Source organism: Centruroides vittatus, unplaced genomic scaffold (genome assembly GCF_030686945.1).
Source record: "Centruroides vittatus isolate TY-2023 unplaced genomic scaffold, ASM3068694v2 contig_538, whole genome shotgun sequence".
Classification (NCBI taxonomy): Eukaryota; Metazoa; Arthropoda; class Arachnida; order Scorpiones; family Buthidae; genus Centruroides; species Centruroides vittatus.
In genome coordinates, this window is record NW_027122316.1 from 396,394 (window position 1) to 418,501 (window position 22,108).

Below are 22,108 nucleotides of genomic sequence, written 5' to 3' on the forward strand. Positions count from 1 at the left end.
TCGGCCAGCATAAGTAAAAAGAGTGAATTTCAAGCGCTGAAAACCAGGAACAAGTGTTGCAGAAAATTCCGTTCGGACAGTGTTACCAATCGAATTCGGATGCAGCCGCCTGCCACAAGTTAAAAAGACCAATATTGCACAGATGACTAATAAAACAACATAGATTTACATACAAAATTTGCATATTGTAATGCATTCTTTTGGAAACGCGGCCCTTCAATAGTTGACATTGGAAGTGGTACAGTAGACCGTTTTACAATCATTGTGCTTAACGTGACTATAACATCCAAGGTGTTATGGTCAAACATAAGCACAACACTGTTAAACTCCAATTTCATTAACCCTCACAACAGATTTATGAAATAATGGATCAAATTTTCTGTTCTAAGGTATGAGGCAGGAATAGAAATGAAATATTTGAAAATATCAGACTGTTAGTGCGCCGAATACGCAATTACTGTTTATGCCCTGCTTGAACGTTGTATTCGTTTCTCTCGTATTAACCATCGTATAGGCTGTATACGTCTTATCATAACTCATTCGTTAAGTTTTCGAGCATAATATGTTCAGATACTATTGACAATTGTAATTTTCCCACCATCTCTCTCTCTGTTAAACCGTTATATCGAGGGTCAACGGTAATTAAACGAAGAATTTAAATCATAAAAAGTAAATATTTATCTAATTTAATGTAACTGTACTCATCCTGCCGCAATTATTTAGTTTGATATCGATTGAAATGAAGAATTCTTTTAGTAAATTTACCTTTCATTGGTTCTTCCATAAAGCTGAACCAATTGATGCCATGTTATTATAGTATCAAATCCTTCAGCAATTAAACGTTCATCTTCTAAATTCAATCCGCTACAATTTAATATCCGCACATAATTCGTTTGGTTTTCATTATTGTGAAGTTTTATTTTTTCTAACATTAGTTTTTTACATTTGAAATAATGCGGATATTCAGTACATATTTTCTTGAAAGAAAAATCTCTGGTATTAAATGAAGTTTTATTGAAGTTCTGTCCTGATGTGAGTGGAAGTTCGCTATAATATAAAGAAATCAAAATAAATAAAGTAAACATTGTAGTATTCTTCTTGTATCAAAATATTTAACAATAATATACTGTAAACAATAAATTGTCTAATTGTTTGTCGTAAAATATATTCCCTGTTATTGTTAAAATAGTTAATGAAATTTTAATATTAATTAAGTAAAATGGCAAAATCTTCGAACTATCCAGATGTCCGCGTAATACGGAGTAAATGTACTGTACCTCTGCCGTGATAAATTATCGGGATTTAGATTGGGATAATTTCCATAATTTATCGTAAGTACGATAAATGATACGATCAATTATGGAATGCCTAGACGGAATCCTCTTAAATACGTTCACGAAATGGGCTCGAGAGAATCCGATTTAAACCCTCCATAATTTATTATGGATAGTACTTGATCAAAATTTTTTAATTTATTTTGAGCGAAACGGGTTGAGCAAAATGTTCTTCAACTCATTTACGTTAGTTGACCCCATTGTGACTTAGGATTGCCTGTAACAGGCATAACTGTAGCCAGAAATATAGCCCTATATATTTAATGTTTACAGTTAAAATGTAATAAAATTAAATGAGTACAATAACCATAATTATGAAAACTATCACAAATTTTTTTGTTTTTCTACCACCTGCCAGATATATACTTTCATTGAAGTTTCTCATAGGTATAACCATGATTCCTTCCATTCCTTGTATAGCCTAAATATACCAATAGCCTATGCCTTATATGAATACACTCTACATTACTTATTTTGCTTGTGAATCGTTGTTTGCTGCTTAATTTCTCTCTAATTTTAATTTTATTTTCAATGTATTGTATTATTATTTACGCTTTTGAAAAGATATTCTAATGATATTACCATATTATTCATATTATAGAAATGCGCTTTTAAGATATTTGGCTTGAATAACGTCACTTTTCCGTCAGACCTCTGTAAAATGATATCCTTTTAAAACGTTCCTTTAAAGTTTGATTTCCAAGCCTAAAAAATTGTCCCCTATTTATGTGTTAATAGCCAAAGCAGAACAGTTTTGCCAAAACTTTGAAGCTGTACAATACATTTTCTAATATTAATCTGTGAAAAAAATATAATGATACACAAAATAGTGTTTTCATTACGTCAAGTCATTTTGAAATTGCATCTTGTACATAATTAACTGTTTTTATTATTTAATATGATTTTGATCTGATGGGCATCGATAAGAATTGTTTGGCCGCTTGAAAGTTCATAATTAAAAACACGTGGCAATTCATTTGGAATTTGGGCATTGCAAAAGAAAAAACTTTCTCAATTTCCGCCTTACAACAGTAAATCTTCAGAGACGTTTCTAATATCTTTCAGCTATCAACACGGCAAAAAGTATTCAGAAGAACATGGAGAAAAATTTACACTTATGTTTACTGAATGAGCATTTTGTGAATAAATGTTAAATTTAAGATTAGGGCGTTCGGCCGTCGATACGCTAGACAACGCGCATAAAAGTTAACAGTTAATGTGTATAGACTTTGATTAAAAAGCAAAATAATATAGATTAACTCATAAACTGTCAGAATACATCTGTATTTATGAATTTTAAGTCCGCTTATTAGTTTTTTTAAATTTTTGCTCGTTATGACATCTTGCAGATTGTCAATAATTAATATGTATTTGTGGCAGGACTCTGAAAATTCTTTACTTTTCAGAACCTGTAATATCTGGGATAATTGCGCTGATGCTGTCTTAATTTCAACTATGCCCAGTAGCTTCAATAACTGCATTATGCCAGGTTGTGCAAATTGGGCAAAGAAGGATACAAACGAGTACGAAGTCTGCAAGTATAAAGTTTTTCTTCATAAACCTGATTATTAAAGCCAAACGAACTGCCGAATTATCGGGCTATAAGCTCGATATCGCTATTAAAGCAGCCGAAGCAGACAAATCAAGAATACTAGAGAGCAGAAAAAGGTACTACAATCTCGAAAACGAACTAAAAATCTTCCAGGCAACGGGTGAGAAAACACGTAACATCTGTCTTCTCTTAAATGCGTTAAAGACGATTCCACCCACATTAGTGGCGTAACGTAGTGGGGGCGGCAGGGGCGGCCCGCCCCGGGCGGCACTTTAAGGGAGCGGCAAAATTTCACAATAAATAATAATAATACCTAAATAAGGGAGCGGCGAAATTTTCCTCCGCCCCTGGCGGCTGACACCCAGGCTACGCCACTGACCCACGTCCATTGAATTGGAAAGGGTATTTTCAGTAGCGGGGCCTTTTCATTATTAAAATAATACAGATTGAGTGATGGGAGTATTGACCATTTTTGGTTTTTTAAAATCTTATTATAAAAATTTACAATAATATTTTGTATTGTGTTGTATTTAAAAAACAAAAATTACCTTCTAAGTTACAAGTTTGATCTAAGTTCATTTTATTCTGTAAATTTTCAACTCGATTCAAAAGCATTTTTGTAAGCAGTTTCCAATAAACTTTAATAAATTTTTTCTATTTGTGAAAATTTCTATGTAATTCAAAGGTGATTTTAATATATATTTAACACATCATTATTAATATTATGATTTTGGAGGTTGCGGAACGCATTAAATTACTTTTAAAAATGAAAAATAATTATATTATTCGATTTCAAGATATTTTTTATATCTTAAAAATAATTAATTATATCCCTGGGACAGCAAAACACAGGGAAATGAGAGGCCCTACTTTTGACGAATGATCTCATTTAACGGCCATCTTGAATTTTGAACTCGATCCATGGCGATGCCTGTAACAATTATGAAAGCATAAATATTCATCGTTGCCAGGTTATTATGAAATATCACGTAGAGATAATAAAAAGATAAAAAGTACAAATTTAAATATTTTATTACGCATTTCATTATAAACAAATTAAACATAATATTTAAAATTATGATTTTAAATAGCTGTATTAAAATAATTATTTTAAAAAAATAAAAGAAACTTTATTATTTTCTGTCACCTCCAGAGGGCGACATGGAACGGAGCAGTTATATTCGTCTGCTCATTCGAACTAAATGCGTCATTCGATTAAATAAAGTTGTAATTATTCATTTATTGTCTTTCGAAATTTGAAACAACCTTTAATGGCCGCTTCCAGGAAGTAAGTAGAGGTCGTTTTTAAACAAAATTCATTTAAATATTACAAGCAAATGCCGTATAATCGAATTTTCGGTGTTAAACATTAAGGCTTAGTCACCACATAAGTGTTTTAAGCTTAAATTGTAAACTAAATACGTAATATTAACAAAATTAAAGTAAAAATGAAGTAAATTAGCTTAAAATGGATAATTTACTTCATTTTAAATAAATATTTAATGTATTGAATTTTGTGTATAATTATCATACATAAAATTTTATATTTTATGTATGTATATTTCTACACTTTATACCTGTACAAAAGTATTATTCTATTTTAAAACAGACAAAAACACTAAAAATGTAATACCTCTCCTATTATTCACTTGTATCATCTTTCAGGCTACATTACTACTTAAAGCTGCTTTATTGTATCATAAAACTGTGTTGAGTGTTGGAAAGATGACAACTTTAATGCAGATGCCACCGAGGATTTATTTGCTGGATCGATAATTTACCGGATATCAAAAAATTACTTTAATACGACAGAAAAGCGTGTTAAATAACACACTTTTCTTTTCATTTCTTTTCTTGCTAAAGTGACACTGGCTAAAATTCCTATAGTCTTTCTTTAAAATGGAACATAATTACAAATAGATAACTAAGTGAAGTGAAGCGAAGAGTTATATGTATGAAGTTATCTATGTAAATATTTGATTGCTGCTAAAGCAATAAGTCCGGATTAAAAGTTCTTGAATAGTTTAATCGTTTAATCATCATCATAAATAAAATTTAAATATATTTTTAAGGAAACTGGCTTTTTATTCCTTGCATATATGCAAATAAGTTAATATAGTTGCTTGAGAGAATCTGGATTTTTATATAAAATGATTCGTGACTTATGCTCCACATCTATTATTATGTCTAATATTTCATTTTCTAAATTTAAGCCGTAAACACATTGGTACATAAAAAAAAATTATTTTTAATAATAGAATTTATTTCGAATGGAAAAACAGTCAATGAACTAACGATACAACAGATATTATTAGCTAGAAAGAACGTAAATATGAAATATTTAAGACTTCGTCGAACAAATAACAAGATATAAATGGCTATTTGAGTAAATGTTAAAGAATAAAACATGGGTGTAAAGTAAGCAGCGTAAATTAAAACTAAGATATTTTATGCGTAAATATTGATAAGCCTATTTCATTTACTCTGCTTGCTTGTCCATCAGTTATAGTTAGTTTATTTTATTTGGTATATTTAAACAATGTGTACTATTTCTAGTTATAAACCGCACATTGTATAAGACAAAATTATATATATATATATCGATACTATTGCAATTAAAACTTTACAAATAAAATCGCTGCTTTACTTCTAAAGTTCATCAAATAATAATAATAATAATAATAATAATAACTAAAATCAGGCATAGATTTTCAAGATGTTTTCTGTATTATTTGGAGGAAGTTGATACGTACATTTACAGACTATCTGACGACTTAATTTCTGCACTATTCGTAGTAGAGCCTGTAAATTAATTACTTAATTTTATTTATTTATTTAGATAATATTTATAATCAATGTCAGATTAGTGCAGACGTTAATCGAGTATCCAATGTAATGTGGACCGAGGGTATGTCGGATAATCAAAAATTCAGATAACACGGAATGTTTGGTAAATTAAACCGTACAATATACGATGTTTAGGTTAGACCTATTTATTGCTTATCACAACTTTTAAACCAATGAAATGCACTAATTATATTTACAACTGTATTTATTAAAACAATTTTTTTTAAACTTCTACAACTTCTTCGAGTACCCCCTATCACCCGGTAAAGATTCATGACACGAACTGTAATATATTACGTTCTCTTAGATTTATTGATACAGTGAGTACTCTATCACAATTTGCTGAGAATGATGATAATCTCGCAGAGATAGTAGTTTTTAATATCAGTATAATATATTTTTAATATTATTAGTTTTTTAACACAGTCGTCGTCGGCTAAATTTATTTACATTTATTTTGTTTGGATTCATCGAAAATAGGTATTTATCACATATTTCAGAATTACAGATTAACTGTTAAAAGTATATGATTTTCATTATAACTGAAAGAATTATACTGTTAGTGTCACAAAATATTCATTCTAATAGGTTACTGTATCTACAGGATTTGATACCGGTTTGAATTATTTATGTGTTATCCGCTTGTTTACACGCTGCTGCTTTTTGAACATTTTGAAAACCTTTCTCAACACATTTTTTATTTCTGATGCTTTTTACTAAACATGTAGCCTATTAACAAACGTTAAGATTGACAATTTATTATTTATAATTTCTCTTTTTACTGCTGGAAAGCTATTGTCAGTTTATACATCGCATAAAGCTTTGTTTTCCTTTGACATTTTATATTTATTATATTCATTTCTATACTGATGATTTTGTTTACTATTTCAAATTAAAATATATGAATACTTTCTAATTTCAGATCAAATATACCTAAACGTGAAAGAACAGATTATCATTTAGGTATGTTTATATTTATCGTATTTCTATGTATAAAATTTATGCTTGTACTTTAATTTGTTTTTTCATACTTCTTTAGATGAGGATTTTTCCATCATGTACCAATTATACAGTCCTTCCGAATCCGAATTGGGTATTTACGATCACGCAGCTGTTAGTACAGATGCAGCACCATGCGCTCAAGTAGGAAAGTAAGTAATACATTTTGACGAAAATTTTACTAAAATTTAAACATAATTTCAATATTTTTCATGAATATATATAAATGCAGAGATATATTGATGAGAAATGGAAGCGCCGTAGAAGCAGCTATTGCAACTTTAATATGTATGGGTGTTGTAAATTGTCATAGTATGGGATTAGGAGGAGGATTTTTCATGACTATTTACGATAAGTAAGTATTTGGTGAGAGGTTCATTCTTTGTAATGTAAATGTTTTTCTGAAAAATGCTAATAATAATTATAGGAAAAATAAAAAGGTAAGGATATTAGATGCTAGAGAAACAGCTCCTGCAGGTGCTAAAGAAGATATGTTTAAAAATAATTCAAAAAATGCAAAAGTAGGTAAGTGAACGTCATGTGTAATTTATACAGGTTGGTGCAGATAAAACAAGACGGTAACAGTATTTAATCAAAGTACTTTACATATATTTAACTATATAGTATAATTTAATATTTTCACTTTATTGGTTTAATTGCAAATTACCAATTTTTGTTTAATAGAAAGTAAATTGAAGATGATGCCGTCGAGACAATTTTACTTTCTTTTGATTCTATTTAAATAATGCCATACAAATCAAAACCAGATTTATGTTAACGAATGTAATTATAAATATACAAATATATAATTATATTAAACCAAATTAATCAAAATTTTTGGCTATAAATTTGATACTTTTCATAGAATTATTTAAGGAATAGCTGATATCACATTATTATTTATACAAGATGAACACTTCGTTTATTTAGGCCAAGTTTCTAAAATAATTTAATTAAATATAAACCAATTAGCTAGTTTTATCAATAGTATAGTATGTTTGCATACTCTAATGCATTAAATTTCAAGTGCAGATATGTATTATCTTGAATTATCTATTATAAAAAAGAGATTAATTTTTAGTGACTGCGACACTTAGGGACAACTGTTTTCATATCTTATTTTTTAAATTAATTTGTCCTTACCTATACGAGGTAATCTGTATATATATATATGTAAATATTTGAAGAATACTATTACTTTGTAAAATTTGGGAATGAACTTATAACAATTTTATAAGTATCCGACATTTTAAAATACACAAGTGTCATTCTTAACGTCTGCGACTGAACACAGTTATAAAAAATGTAGCCATTTATACTTTAAAATGGTGTTATAAGCTTTATTTTCATTTGTCAGGTGGCTTAGCAGTTGCTGTACCAGGAGAATTATTAGGATATCAAATTGCTTACAAGGAATACTGCAAAAGTTTTTCGTGGAGAAATCTGTTCCTTCCATCTATCGAACTATGCAGAAAAGGATTTCCTGTAACGCCACATATGGCAATGGCTTTAAGATTAAATCGAGATATCGTACTGAAGGAGCAATGCTTAAGGTAGGATAAACTTCGATATTTATTCAAAATAATAAATAAAATTTTGATTATTTCTTTCTTTTATTAGAAATGTTTTCGTGAATAGACGAACTGGCGATATTTATAAAGAAGGTGAGATAATGACAAGACTGGATTTAGCTATAACATTAGAAGAGATATCGAGAAGAGGAGCAGGCGCTTTGTACGGAGAGGGAAATATGCGTAAAAGATTTGTGGAAGATATCAGAACTTTCGGTAAACTATAAAAACGTCTGTGTTGAGTATCAAAGAAAAACTTTTTTGAGAACATAACACGTAAAATATAGTGGGTTTTTTTTATTTTGACATTAATCCCTCTTAAAAGTAAAGCTGTTCAAAATAACAGCATCACACACATTGGGTTAGATGTGTTTTAATAATGTCAGTATATTGTAATTAAGGGCTATACTGATATTATAAGATGTTCATAATCACTGTTATAAAGTATTTATATATTGTATATCTGATGATCATCAATGTAAGCGAATCATGATTTTTCCACGGTCGTTGATCAAATTTATCTTCTAACTTCATACTAAAACGATATTGTGATTATGGAATTAAATATACTACTATCAACCGGAAATGATTTTTCATTTGTTTATACTCGTATTTAATGTTCTACCCAAGTAAAATCATGACCTTGCTTTTTCTTTGATTCTCTTATAATCTTTTAACTATTGATTAAATTAAGTTGCTAATTAATATACAGTATAACAACTCTGGTCATAATGTAATTTAGCTGAGTGACGTTATTACTATCATCTTATGCATTCTTGGTATCTTTTGTGTAATATGTTAAAAACACTTAATATCAATTCATAATTTAAGGAGGAATTATTACAGAAGAAGATTTACAGAACTATTCTACAGTGTGGAGAGAACCTACAAGAACTACATTAAGAAACAATTACACAGTATATAGTGTACCACCGCCAGGAAGTGGAAGTGTATTATCTTATATACTTAATGTCCTAGACGGTTTTAATTTAAATAGCGATTCCAACTGGAGAACGTTAGACGATATTTCTTTAACATTCCATCGTGTGACAGAAACCTTTAAATATGCTTACGCACAAAAAATGAATCTTGAAGACAGTGAGGATCCTTTAGTGTTGCAGGTATTATTGATATAAAAGTTTTATATCGTATACACTAATATCTAATATACATTTTTAAACTTTCAGACGGTACAAAAGTTACTGAGTAAAGGTTTCGCTGATGAAACAAGAGCAAGAATCAAAAACAATAAAATCAGTCATAATCCTGAACACTATGGACTCAGATTTCATAGAAGCGAAGATGGAGGAACGGCACATCTTTCGGTCATAGCGCCAAACGGAGATGCTGTATCTGTAACTAGTACTGTTAATTTATAGTGAGTTTCATTTTCTATTATATCTTAACATTTATTTCCAAGTATATCGCTAAACAATTATGCTTCCTACAGTTTGGGCTGTAAACGCGTATCTCCTTCTACTGGCATTTTACTGAACAATCAGATGCATGACTTTTCTTATTTACGTGCGTACGAAATAAACGAGAGGAATCGAATTAAACCAGGGAGAAGACCAATGTCTTCCATGAGTCCAACAATTATTTTAGACGATAAAGGAGAGGTGTGGTTAGTTATAGGAGGAAATGGCGGATCTCTTATCATTACCGGAATAGTTTTAGTAGGCACAATAATAAATCAGTGTTGATAGTATTTTTATAACAAGCGGTATAAAACTTTTTTTTTATTTTTCTTTCAGGTAACGATGCAGTTGCTCTGGCTACAGAAGAATGTCAAAGAAGCCATCGATATGCCTAAAATTCATCACCAGTTATTCCCTGATAGTATATGTTATGAAAGTAGATTTCCTAAAGTAAGCAGTTCGAAATTTTAGATTATATTTATATATATTAATCCTTACTCACTGTAAAGAAGTTCCGTTTACACGTTTTAGGCTATCCTGAAAAGATTGAAAATGTTAGGCCATAACGTCAGTGAGAGATATCACACACTATCAATCATTATGGCTATCCATCGACATAAAAATGGAAAACTTTATGCTAATGCCGATTACAGAAAAAATGGCAAAACTGACGGGTTTTAATTGTATTTATAAAATGTAATTTATTCTCGATGACAAAACTATGCGAAAAATAAGTTATGAAAATCTTGTAATAGGATTCTCAATAAAAATTATTTTGTATTATATTTATGTTATAATATTTAAATTATCTTATATCACATTCACGTTATTCAAATTGAGAATGGATAGTTAACAAATTGATTTTGTGAAAATTTCCGAATTTCTTTTATATATACATCCACTGAAATAATTTTTTGACAATTTTTAGATTTGTACTTTCTGAAATTCAATTAGATAATACACATTATACAATGATACACACACCACCTGTTTATGAATCCTTAAAATAAACATAAACATAAAATGATTTGTTTTGACCCTTTCATAAGACGTAAATGAATCTAATTGTTCTTTTATAAACATTTTATCGTAAGCTTTAATGATACTGCGAGTAATTTATTATAACAAGCCCAGTTTATGACTCGTTAATCTTTTAGATATTGAATCTAATACATTAAGAGATCTTTCAGTCGGTATCTTAAAGGCGAACGAACGAATTTCATTAAATATACTTGTGAGAGCTTTGTGGGCCTCTCCATTCCTAGATTTATTACACCGTCACTGTACACAAGATCGGTGATCCGTGTAATAAGTCTAGGAATAGAGAGGCCCACATAGCGCCCAAGACTAGACAAGAAGCTTATTATAGAATTTCACTAAATCGAAATAATTAAAGAAAAAGAAAGAAACTGAACTTGGAACTTTTAGGTAGAACAATGCGCTTCAAGCAGCTGCCGCCATATTTGATTTGTTTTTGTAATATAACGCTTACAGTTTATACTTTGAAATTTTTGAAATATGGATGCTACTAAACGGAAATAGTTAGAAGACACCATTGACTTGCTTCTTTATTTCATTTAAAATAGGATTTTGTCATTGGTGTATTATTTACTTGCTTGAGTTTACATAACGTAGCCTATTCTTTATCTAGATTACGACTGTTTTAATTGGACACTGGTGAAATAACGATAACTGTTCGTTTTCACAAACTTCAAAACGTGAAGAAAATTAATTTAAAATCTTTAAATTTATATTTTGCATACTGTTTTTAGTTGCCGATAGATTTAATTATAGTGGGGGGCGCTTCTAGCCATCATCAGTGTTGGTGACTTTTTCAGTGACCTGCTTCAGAAAACGTATTTTTGTGAAACGTCCATTATACAATAATTTTAAAGGTTTTTTTAAGTTATAATATTAACTATGGTATCATTAAAACTAATATTATTGCTCTTAATAATGGCTGGAGTCGAAACTAATCCTGGCCCGATTCAGCACTCGCCAGTTCACACAAGTCAAACTGATATGCAAAAAAGGGGGCGTGGAAGACCGAGGAAGGAACACGCACAGAGTTCTGAAGAAACAAGCCAGCTAGAGGATCTTATTAGCGAAGAATATACTCCAGAGGAAGAAATTGGAAATAACAAAAATATTACGGGTAAATCTAGAATTGAGGATTATTTTACAACATCGGAGCACCTTGACCAGATAAGTGACAGTGATTCGAGATACTCGTTAAAATCCATCTATAATCTAATTCAGGAGAAGTTTGAATTGTTGAATCAAGAAATTCATTCAATTAGGCATGATATTAGCTGTATACAAAGAGATAATATGAAAATTAAAGAAGAAATGGATACGATTGTACAAAAAATTCAGCAATGTGAAGATAAAACAAAGTTTTGCGCAAACCTAAAAGGTATGTTTGAGTTTGAGTTGGATAAACTTAGCAATGAAAATACTAATAGAAATCTGGTTATTACTAATTTCCCATTTAATACTGATGATAAGCTGCGAGAAATTAAAAAATTTATTAAGGTAGATCTTGACCTAAAGGACATAGAAATAGAAGGCTTAATTCAATTAGGAAAGAGTGGTTCGGATTATCAAATGATAAAATTAATAACAGAATCGGTTAAAGATAGAAACTCAATACTTAAAAAGTTCTGGACTATGAGACCAAATATAAGACAAGAGATAAGAAAAACTATCTTTAGAACAGATCTATGTTATAGATCAAGAGCTAGGAAAAAACTATTACTTAATAAAATTAAATTAGAATTCTCAACTAATACCAAAGTGAGAATCAGGGATGACTATTTTATTAAAGATGATCTTGTATACACGTTGGATATGAACACGAATGAATTTATAGTTATTAACTCTTTTTTAGGTCAAGATACCAAAGATTCACAAAGAAAGTAGTAACAACAACAACAACTATGCAGCCTGATATACAGGAAAACAATTTAATTAAGAATAAAAACTTAAAAAGTTTTTGGAACTGTCAGGGCCTTAAAGGAAAAATTCATAATCTATCAACAAAAAAACTAATAAATTCTAATACAATTGGTTTCATGAAAACGTGGATAGAAAATTTAAATTTAATTGATAAAAACCATGTTGAACAAGAGAATATCTTGATTTCTAGTGACGCTCATCGATTAAGTAAATTTGGTCGACCTTCGGGAGGCATACTTCTCATTATGAAGAGAAACGTTGGTGAAATCCTATATCAAAATATAACAAGGTACTATATAATAGCTATAATTAGATTAAATAATCAACTCAAATCCGTGTGGAACGAATCTTACTTAGGAATTATGTGATATATCTCCCTCCATCGGTTAATAAGAAATCAATATTCATGAAAATACAACACTGTATTGATAGATGGGCCTTTTTGATACAAGTCTGGTTGCTCGGAGAAGACTTCAATTCTCGAATTGTAGAGATGATAGATACAAAACTATATATAAGTTATGAAAATATATACAACAGCAGACAGTCTAAAGATACAATCTTAAATAGTGAAGGTAAAGCTATAGTAGAATTTGTTTACGAAAACCAGCTTATTATACTTAATGGCAGAATGAGAGGTGATGTTCCAGCAAAATACACATACATATCACAAAATAGGAAGTCAATCGTAGATTTCATGATATGTTCCGAGAAGTTAATCGAACATTGTCAGACCTTAACAGTTCTTGTTGAAGACACATCGGATCATTTTCCAGTAAAACTCACATTATTAACTAAAAAAGATATAAGAAGCAACATTATTAAAAAAGGTTATATATCAGAATTCAGCAAAAAATGTGAATTCAGAATTGATAAGCAAAAATTGTTAAAAAAAAAAGCTGATTTTATAACAGCTGAAGTACTTAGACTGGAGGAAAAAAATAAACCGATTGTCAATTACCAAAGACTAATTTCTAAAATGGTAGAATGTTGTGTCATGCGAGGTAATCACGCGTTCAAATTGAAAACTAAAAATCAATGGTTTGGCAACTCTTGTTATCACCACAAACTTAAAAAGCAAAAAGATCTTAAAATTTTTAGGAAATATAATACTCCTGAAGCATGATCAAACTATATGAAAAGCAAAAAAATATACACAAACTTAATTAAGGCAAAAAAGAAACTTTACTAGATCAATATTAACAAAAAATTAATAGAATCAAGAGACACGAGAACTTTTTGAAAACAATAGTAATGACATTTATGGGCTATACAATATTGTCAATAGGTCATTGAGACAATATATTGATTGTTAATTAAGCATTAAGGCTAACTAATAAATTGAAAAAGGCATATAATGTTAAAGAAGAACTATAATTGTAGATTATAATATCCTAAAAAATGTATAATTAACCCCCTTGTAACAGGCTAATGCCTACTACGTTAATAAACTTAATTCAATTCAATTCAATTCAATTTAGTTGCCGATAGCTATATGTAAGTGGATTAATGTTATAATGCACGTCTTCACATTCTTACTTTATATATACTTCATTTGTTGTGTGAACTCAGCCATCTTTGGTTAGTTACGGCTATTCGAATGAAGTATGCTACAAAACATGACGTCAATGCACTCAACTGTTTTGAAACTTTGGAACCTGTCAAATGCAAATATATTTTTTTAATATTTGCATTCGGCAGTAATTTCTAAACACGTGGTACAGCTCTGTACAAAGACTCTAAGTAACAACTACGTATTGTTTGTTTTCCATCTCGTAAAATTCGAATGTCTCGAGAATAGGAAGAATTTCAACGAATTCTTCTTTAATTCGAATATTTCAATTGCGTAATTTTTTTTCTTTCAATATTCGAGTTCGACTTAAGATTTGTGATGGACACTTCGTTTTTGTGAGTATTCGAAATAAACATTTTAATTCGTAATTAATACAGTAGAAGATTCGGATATTAATATCGTGATCTATGTACTATGTAGTTATGACTTAATATTAAATTAATAAAAAATAAATTTGTTGGAAAGGTTCTAATTTCGATAAGTTGTGGCAACTTTTCTTCAAATATCAATAGAATTATGTATAAACGTAATTAATAAATAACAAATAATCATTTTATCATTTAAAATGAATTTGATACTTTAATATTTTCAAAAAATACGTCACATAAAATGCCAACTTCTAGAAGCAAATCTCTCATAAATAAGAAAAGAAAAAACATTGTTTATGTAGAAGCTAAGAACTAGCGCAGATCGAAATGAACAACCTGAAACTGCTTAAAATGCAGCAAACAAAGCATTAATTCCTGAACTTGGACCTGAAACTGCCATGGCAAGGCGCTGAATGGCTAATTTTCGGAAAAACCCGAGAAGAGTGAATACAAAAATTAGTACTTCCCGAAAGACACGGGACAAGTCAATTCTAGGACATGAAATAAATCTGTACTTTACTCTTCCATTGACAAAAATACATTTTAAATGTGGAAAAATAAAGAAACTATTCTAGAAACTATTCCTACAATGTAAACTCCTCGTGAAAATCTGAAAAAGTCTGGGACAATCCCGAAAAACCGAGACATCTGGTAACCTTACATTTGGGACCTCACAAAATTTCACTTCATTTTCATCATCAAATGAAATAAAAACATTACCATCAAGTAAATTAACATATAAATAAAACCATAAAAGAAGAGAAACTCGGCCAAAATAAATCATTTGTTAATAAAAATAAATAAATGTGCAGATATATATATATTTGAAAATAATAAGTATGCTAAATGGAGATTAAAATATATTAACATAATTTGTTTTCATTTTGATTTTTAAGTATGAAATGTTATAAAAATATAACAGATAACAGTAATATTACTACAGTACAAATTCCACCCAATAATAGAAACGAGATTTGCCAGTGCTTTAACCATGCTTTAAAAGATGCTTAAAACATTCAGCAACAAGTTGAGTAACTTTCCCGGCAAAAATTTAAAAATTCTGTGTTGCGCCATCTGTTTCGAGCTTTTTAAGAAACTTTTTTACCATAGCTTTCCTATTGTTAGTGTATGAGTTAGTATGATTGTGGACAGTGTGTGCATAACTAGTGTAAATTTTGTTTCTTTTTGCTTCTTAAATTGCCAATGAACAATGACAAAGTAGATCTATGTACTCTAATAGATCATTTCTCCGGGTACTCCGATAACGCCCAAAATTTCTGATAACTTCAATTTAATTCAAAGATAATTATTTTATATTTTCAGAAGAGCGTTGCCAAATAATGAAAAAAAATATCTTTACTTGGGTATTATTGGATTCGGCTTTTTTTCTGTAATGATGCTCACTGCGTGTTACTTCTTACTAAATGCTACGAGTAATTATGAACCATATTCACAGAAGTTCTATTTAAATTCCCCCTCTGAATTAGGCATTTACGAACATGCAGCCATTAGTACAGACACGGGACTATGCGCACAAATAGGAAAGTAAGTAGAAAAATGTTTGAAAAAATAACATTAACAGTATAATAATTTCGAAATAATTGTTTCAGAGATATACTGTCGAAGAATGGAACTGCTATAGAAACGGCCATTGCTACCTTGATATGTATGGGAGTTGTTAATAGTCACAGTATGGGATTAGGCGGTGGATTCTTTATGACTATTTACAATAGGTGAGTATACGGAGGAATTATAATTAGTGTTTTGATAATCTATAACAATACAGTACTTTAATTGCAGTAAAAGAAAGATTGTAGCAGTACTAGATGCCAGAGAAACAGCTCCTAAACAAGCTACGAAATTTATGTTTATAAATAACTCAACAGAGGCTCAGATCGGTAGGTAGAATAGAATAAAATAATACCATTTCATTTTTCGTATAACATTTAAATAAAATATTCCATAAAACGCATTTCAATTAAATTGTTTTCTGGGCTTATAGCTCGAGGGATCCTAAATCGGAAACTTCAAACTTCCTATGGTTACTAAAAAGGTAGATTCGTTAGAATTCATGAAATTCTTAGTAGATTTTATGAGGAAATGTGTTTATGGGATTCTTCTGCTTTGTGTGGAGACCGTTGCATCCAATCTATTGTTTATAACTAAAAAACGTAGAAAAATTGCAATTTATCTTCATGTGTAGCTGCGCTATGGTTTATGTATTTTTAATGTCTTGTTGATTATTGTTCTGCAACTTTCTCTGTATTTCTTTTTTACATTTTTCAAAATAGATAAATACAATATACTATATTTATGTGTTGTAGGAGGACGTGCAATCGCAGTTCCAGGAGAATTGGACGGTTATGAACGGGCATATTCCTACTCCGATAAGAACATACCTTGGAAAGATTTATTCCAACCATCGATTCGTTTATGTACAGAAGGTTTTCCTGTTACCAAACACATGGCTAAAGCACTACAATTAAATCGTGATATAATATTTGAAGAAAAAAGTATGAAGTGCGTAGTGATCTTTGATATTGGATAACTTCATGAAGAATAAATTTCAGAAATTGAAGCAACTTATAATTTAGAGCGTTGATTCAGTCGTTGGCAGTTTCCGAAAATTATGGGTTTAATCAATGCTCCGAATTAGAAATTGTTTCAATTTCTGAAATTTATTCTGCAGCACATTCGGGTGTTATAATTAATCACAACACGAACATAAAATTCCAAATCAGTATAACAAATATATTACTTTTATCGCAGAATATTCATAAATAACGATACCGGAGATATATTCAAAGAAGGAGAAATTATGACCAGATTAGATTTGGCTAAAACATTAGAAAAGATAGCACTTAATGGAGGTATAGAATTATACGAGAAAGGAAAAACTAGAGAAAATTTTGTTACGGACATTCAAAATTTTGGTAAAATTAAATATATATTAAGTTATATTTATTATACTTTAAGTAGTAATAATTCATTAGCCATGTTGAGGCCGAAGTTTTCAACGCGAAAACGTGTACGTCGGACGTTTACCGCTGCTTTCCTGTAAGCCTAGAAGTTTGACAATGGCGTTTGGAACGTCGAGCGTGATTCTACTGACTTTCCAAACGCCATTGTCAAACTTCTAGACTTACAGGAAAGCGGAGCTGAACGTCCGACGTACACGTTTTCAAGTCTAAAACTTCGGCCTCAACCTCGCTAATAACATCTCGTTTTCTAACACTTTATGTTGACCAAGAATAAGAACAATGCGTTTTTGTGCATTTAGTTAAATTTTGTTCATTTTTTGACTTAAAAGTAAGTCACCTCGTAACGAAATATTCCTTATCTCTTTTACCCTGTGGTACATATTTGCACTATATCTTAACTACAGCATAGTATATAGTAAATATAGCAAGCTAGACTAGAATCTACAATATAATAAGCTTTTATAGAACCTATAATTTACACGAATATAGTAAACTGTAGCTTACTAAATTCTACTAAAATCAATTAAAATTATTTATTCCAACTTAAAGGAGGGATTATTACAGAAGAAGATTTAGCAAACTACCGAGCCGTTTGGAAACACCCGACGAAGATTACATTAAAGAATAATTTTACGGTGTATAGTGTTGCAGTACCTGGAAGTGGATCCTTGTTGTCCCTTATGTTAAATGTGTTAGATGGGTTCGATTTGAACAGTTACACCAACTGGAATACTTTAGACGGAGTTACTTTAACTTTACATAGGTTGATAGAAACATTTAAATTTACATACAGCTACAGAAAAAACCTAGGTGACAAGGACGTTGAATACCAAAGCTCAGAGGTACGTAATTGCCTGTAACTGATAATCATGTACTAATATAATGTAAGAGTTAGAAGAAAGAAAATTTTTGTAATTATTAACCTTATCTAGACTGAAACTATGTTACTGGATAAGAAATTCGCAGAAAAAATTAGAGCAAAAATTCAAGATGACAGAGCAATGCAAGATGCAAACTACTATGGTAGCAACTCTGAGAGTAACTACGGCTTGGTAAATGTGGATGTTGCAGCTGGTCACGTGTCAGTTGTAGCACCAAACGGGGATGCTGTTTCGGTAACCAGTAGCATTAATCATTAGTGAGTATGCAATTTAAGTTTAAGGTATTTTTCGTAAAGAATACCTTTATCTTGCTGAATAGTAATCAATTTTATGTTTAGTTTTGGTTGTAAGCGTGTATCTCCTTCAACTGGTATCGTGTTGAACAATCATATGGGTGCATTTTCTTCACCGAGTGTCAGTGACACTCTCGTATTTTCACCCAATAAGAGGAACCAAATTATGCCAGGTAAAAAGCCAATGTCCTGTATGAGTCCAACTATCATCCTAGACGACAAAGGAAAGGTGTGGTTAGTTATTGGAGGAGGTGGTGGACCTCGAATCATTACTGGTATAGCATTAGTAAGTAGAAATTGAATTGTCTTTAAAATAAATCCATTGTATAGTAAAATGTAATATATTGCTCATTTCGATTTTAGGTAGAAATGCAATTGCTTTGGTTGAATAAGAATGTCAAAGAAGCAATCGATATGCCTCGAGTTCATCATCAGTTATTCCCTGATTATATTTCGTACGAAAATACTTTTCCGCAAGTAAGTTATCCAGTGTTTCTAGTTATATATTTTTATTGAATTTCTATTGTATACTTCTACGATGTATTACTTGATGTATCCTGTAGGCTATTTTGAGAAAATTGGAAGAAATGGGACAAAAAGCTAAAGAGAAAGAAGATATTATGTCAGTTATAATGGCAATTCATCGAAGCAAAAGTGGAATGTGGCATTCTAACGCCGATTTTCGACAAAACGGAAAAAGTGATGGCTTTTGAAAGATGTATTTATTGATAGAAATTTATTGAAAACATTTATATGTTATTTCGTATTAATTGAACAATTTTTATATTTAAGCAATTTTATTACTGACAATTTATTAAAATTTAATCCTAAATACTTTTTAAACTTTATCAAATAACATGTATTATTTATATAAACAATTATTTTTTATTGATTTGCTCGATTGTTCTCATTTTTAATATGCACTAATACAGAAAATATTTACAGAAGAATGTTTTGTTCGATAATTTCAACCCTTTGTTCCCCAAACTTACACAGGAGTGCTTCAAAACTTCAAAAAGTTGTTTTGTTATATGTGACTCTCTAATCACCTTTCTGTTGCTACAACTCGAGACTAGTCTCTCGAGATAGAAGCATAAATGTTTCTTCACGATACTTCGACACTTTCTTGTGTCTGTAAGATTGCTGAAACTAGAAAGAATCGCACTCGTTTTCAATTATTTTTCAAATCTTATCGGTTATTTTCATTTTGTCAAAAAAGAAAACAACTTTTTATTATGCACTATAACTGAGCAATGATTTATGGTATGGACAATTTATGATTAAGCGTCAATTTGAAGTCATTCCTAGATTTTAAAATTGAAATGTTTTCGAATGACAACACGGGATTTTTAATCCAAAAGTATACTATATAATAAGTTATCCAGTCGAACGAATAAGAAAATGTTTTATGGTAAATTTTAAAGAGAATGGACATGTAAAAAGAATCATATTCTCCAATTTGTGGCGAATCTGATCAGCCTGATTTAATTTAACCTCTCATTTGACATCAGACGATTAGAGTTCATTGAAATATTTAACGTCAGAAAATATAGTGACGTGGATGATTGAGTAGACAATTTGTTTGGTAAATAATTAAAATGTAAATAATAGTGTAAAACAATAACCGAAACATTTCGCGCCCCAGTACATAATTTGTTTCGTTTCATAGGCCATCATCAGGCTAAAAAAATCGAATAGTATCGTTCCATAAGAACGAATACAAATATTTAAACTTTAAATTAACAACGGATTAATACATACTTAAACACAAGCATAGAACCATAAAATAAACATGTAAATTAAGAGTTTCTTGCAGAGTTCTTAACCATATACTTCCAGGCCGATGGAAGGCCCTCAGCGTCCCTCGCATTTATACACGCCCCTACCAGCTTGCTCTTGTAAATTAGAACAGAAAAGTTCCGTAACAATTCATTTTTTAGACATCAACATCCAGTTCAAGAACGGGCATTTATCTACCAGTGTTTACGTTAAACCAACGCACAGTCCGCTTTATATCCCTTCGCAATCAAATGATCCGTATCATTATAAGATGGCGGCATTCCGGGCTCTAATCCGAAGGGCCTTTCTATATTGTGATAACGTTATGGACAGAGCAAAGGAAATTAACAGAATTCTACTGGTAGCCGAAACCTTAGGATACAGGAAAAGCGCAATAACAGGAATGGTTAAAAGGTACGAGAAGAACGTAGCAAGAGGCTCTAAACAACGTCCCGCTAAGATCACTAAATTCACTTATAACAGATATGCCAAAAGCATTATGAAAGAAATTGCGAACCGCAATGAGACATCAATAATTCTGAAAAGAGCCCCGAACCTTTATAAGATTTTAAGGAATGACAAGGATAGCATTAGGAAGGAAGAAAAAGCGGGTGTGTATAGGATACCATACGAGAACGCACAGCTGGGAATTAAGAAAGATTATATCGGCGTTACGACAAGGAGTTTGAGTGTAAGACTCAAGGAGCACAAGTATAACATCAGAAAAAGCTCCAACGCCACGGTACTATCCCAAATGGCTCAGACCGAAAGCTCGATAGTTAAACGGGATGAAGCGGACATTATAAAACCCGTGAGCTCCCCAACATTGGCGAGAACCGCTGAGAAAATAGAGATTTACAAGAGCAAGCTGGTAGGGGCGTGTATAAATGCGAGGGACGCTGAGGGCCTTCCATCGGCCTGGAAGTATATGGTTAAGAACTCTGCAAGGAACTCTTAATTTACATGTTTATTTTATGGTTCTATGCTTAGTCTTTAGAAGTTTTAATATTTGTTTTCGATTGTCAACACGGGATTTTTAATCCATTTGTATTCTATATAATAAGTTATCCAGTCGAACGAATAAGAAAATGTTTTATGGTAAATTTTAAAGAGAATGGACATGTAAAAAGAATCATATTCTCCAATTTGTGGCGAATCTGATCAGCCTGATTTAATTTAACCTCTCATTTGACATCAGACGATTAGAGTTCATTGAAATATTTAACGTCAGAAAATATAGTGACGTGGATGATTGAGTAGACAATTTGTTTGGTAAATAATTAAAATGTAAATAATAGTGTAAAACAATAACCGAAACATTTCGCGCCCCAGTACATAATTTGTTTGTTTCTTTGTTTTCAATACGGCAACGCGACACGTAGGCGATCTATCGAGGGGAGCCTCCTGGGAGGTCTTTTATGAGAAACGAGTCCTATTTAAATGTTACTTATAGGGTTTCTCAAACGGGATCACGGTTGTTTTTTAACCCGGGAAATTATTCTCATCCCGGGAAATTCCGCAAATTTCTTAAAAGTTCACTTTTTTCTTATTTTA

At 30.8% G+C, this 22,108-nt stretch overlaps 3 protein-coding genes across 5 annotated transcripts; all 3 read left to right on the forward strand.

Annotated features, from left to right (window-relative positions):
* Positions 1 to 4,049: 4,049 nt before the first annotated feature.
* LOC136978422 (scoloptoxin SSD14-like) lies at positions 4,050 to 10,475 on the forward strand. Of its 2 annotated transcripts, XM_067274119.1 has the most exons (12): positions 4,050 to 4,174; positions 6,656 to 6,696; positions 6,773 to 6,884; positions 6,965 to 7,087; positions 7,160 to 7,257; positions 8,090 to 8,285; positions 8,353 to 8,519; positions 9,135 to 9,424; positions 9,491 to 9,681; positions 9,754 to 9,979; positions 10,058 to 10,171; positions 10,253 to 10,475. In XM_067274119.1, exons 1-12 carry the CDS (start codon positions 4,158 to 4,160, stop codon positions 10,400 to 10,402), a joined length of 1,725 nt encoding a protein of 574 aa, XP_067130220.1. In that variant the 5' UTR covers positions 4,050 to 4,157; the 3' UTR covers positions 10,403 to 10,475. The 2 variants fall into 2 exon arrangements, with proteins under 2 accessions (XP_067130220.1, XP_067130221.1); XM_067274120.1 differs by lacking the exons at positions 9,754 to 9,979; positions 10,253 to 10,475.
* Positions 10,476 to 14,520: 4,045 nt separating this feature from the next.
* On the forward strand, positions 14,521 to 19,606 carry LOC136978423 (scoloptoxin SSD14-like). 2 transcript variants are annotated; one of them, XM_067274121.1, is made up of 11 exons: positions 14,521 to 14,587; positions 15,944 to 16,165; positions 16,231 to 16,353; positions 16,421 to 16,518; positions 16,945 to 17,140; positions 17,390 to 17,553; positions 18,151 to 18,443; positions 18,534 to 18,739; positions 18,821 to 19,065; positions 19,143 to 19,252; positions 19,339 to 19,606. In XM_067274121.1, exons 1-11 carry the CDS (start codon positions 14,571 to 14,573, stop codon positions 19,486 to 19,488), a joined length of 1,824 nt encoding a protein of 607 aa, XP_067130222.1. In that variant the 5' UTR covers positions 14,521 to 14,570; the 3' UTR covers positions 19,489 to 19,606. The 2 variants fall into 2 exon arrangements, with proteins under 2 accessions (XP_067130222.1, XP_067130223.1); XM_067274122.1 differs by lacking the exons at positions 16,945 to 17,140; positions 17,390 to 17,553.
* Positions 19,607 to 20,618: 1,012 nt separating this feature from the next.
* LOC136978435 (uncharacterized) lies at positions 20,619 to 21,512 on the forward strand. The gene has a single exon (XM_067274133.1). It carries the CDS (start codon positions 20,619 to 20,621, stop codon positions 21,510 to 21,512), a length of 894 nt encoding a protein of 297 aa, XP_067130234.1.
* Positions 21,513 to 22,108: the final 596 nt, after the last annotated feature.

Coding starts and splice junctions, on each gene's coding strand:
- LOC136978422 (XM_067274119.1), top strand. Junction 7,088..7,159: donor TTCATGACTATTTACGATAA/GTAAGTATTTGG, acceptor TAATAATTATAG/GAAAAATAAAAAGGTAAGGA. Junction 8,286..8,352: donor CTGAAGGAGCAATGCTTAAG/GTAGGATAAACT, acceptor TTCTTTTATTAG/AAATGTTTTCGTGAATAGAC.
- LOC136978423 (XM_067274121.1), top strand. Junction 17,554..18,150: donor TACGGACATTCAAAATTTTG/GTAAAATTAAAT, acceptor TCCAACTTAAAG/GAGGGATTATTACAGAAGAA. Junction 19,066..19,142: donor TACTGGTATAGCATTAGTAA/GTAGAAATTGAA, acceptor GATTTTAGGTAG/AAATGCAATTGCTTTGGTTG.
- LOC136978435 (XM_067274133.1), top strand. CDS start 20,619: ATGGAAGGCCCTCAGCGTCCCTCGCATTTATACACGCCCCTACCAGCT.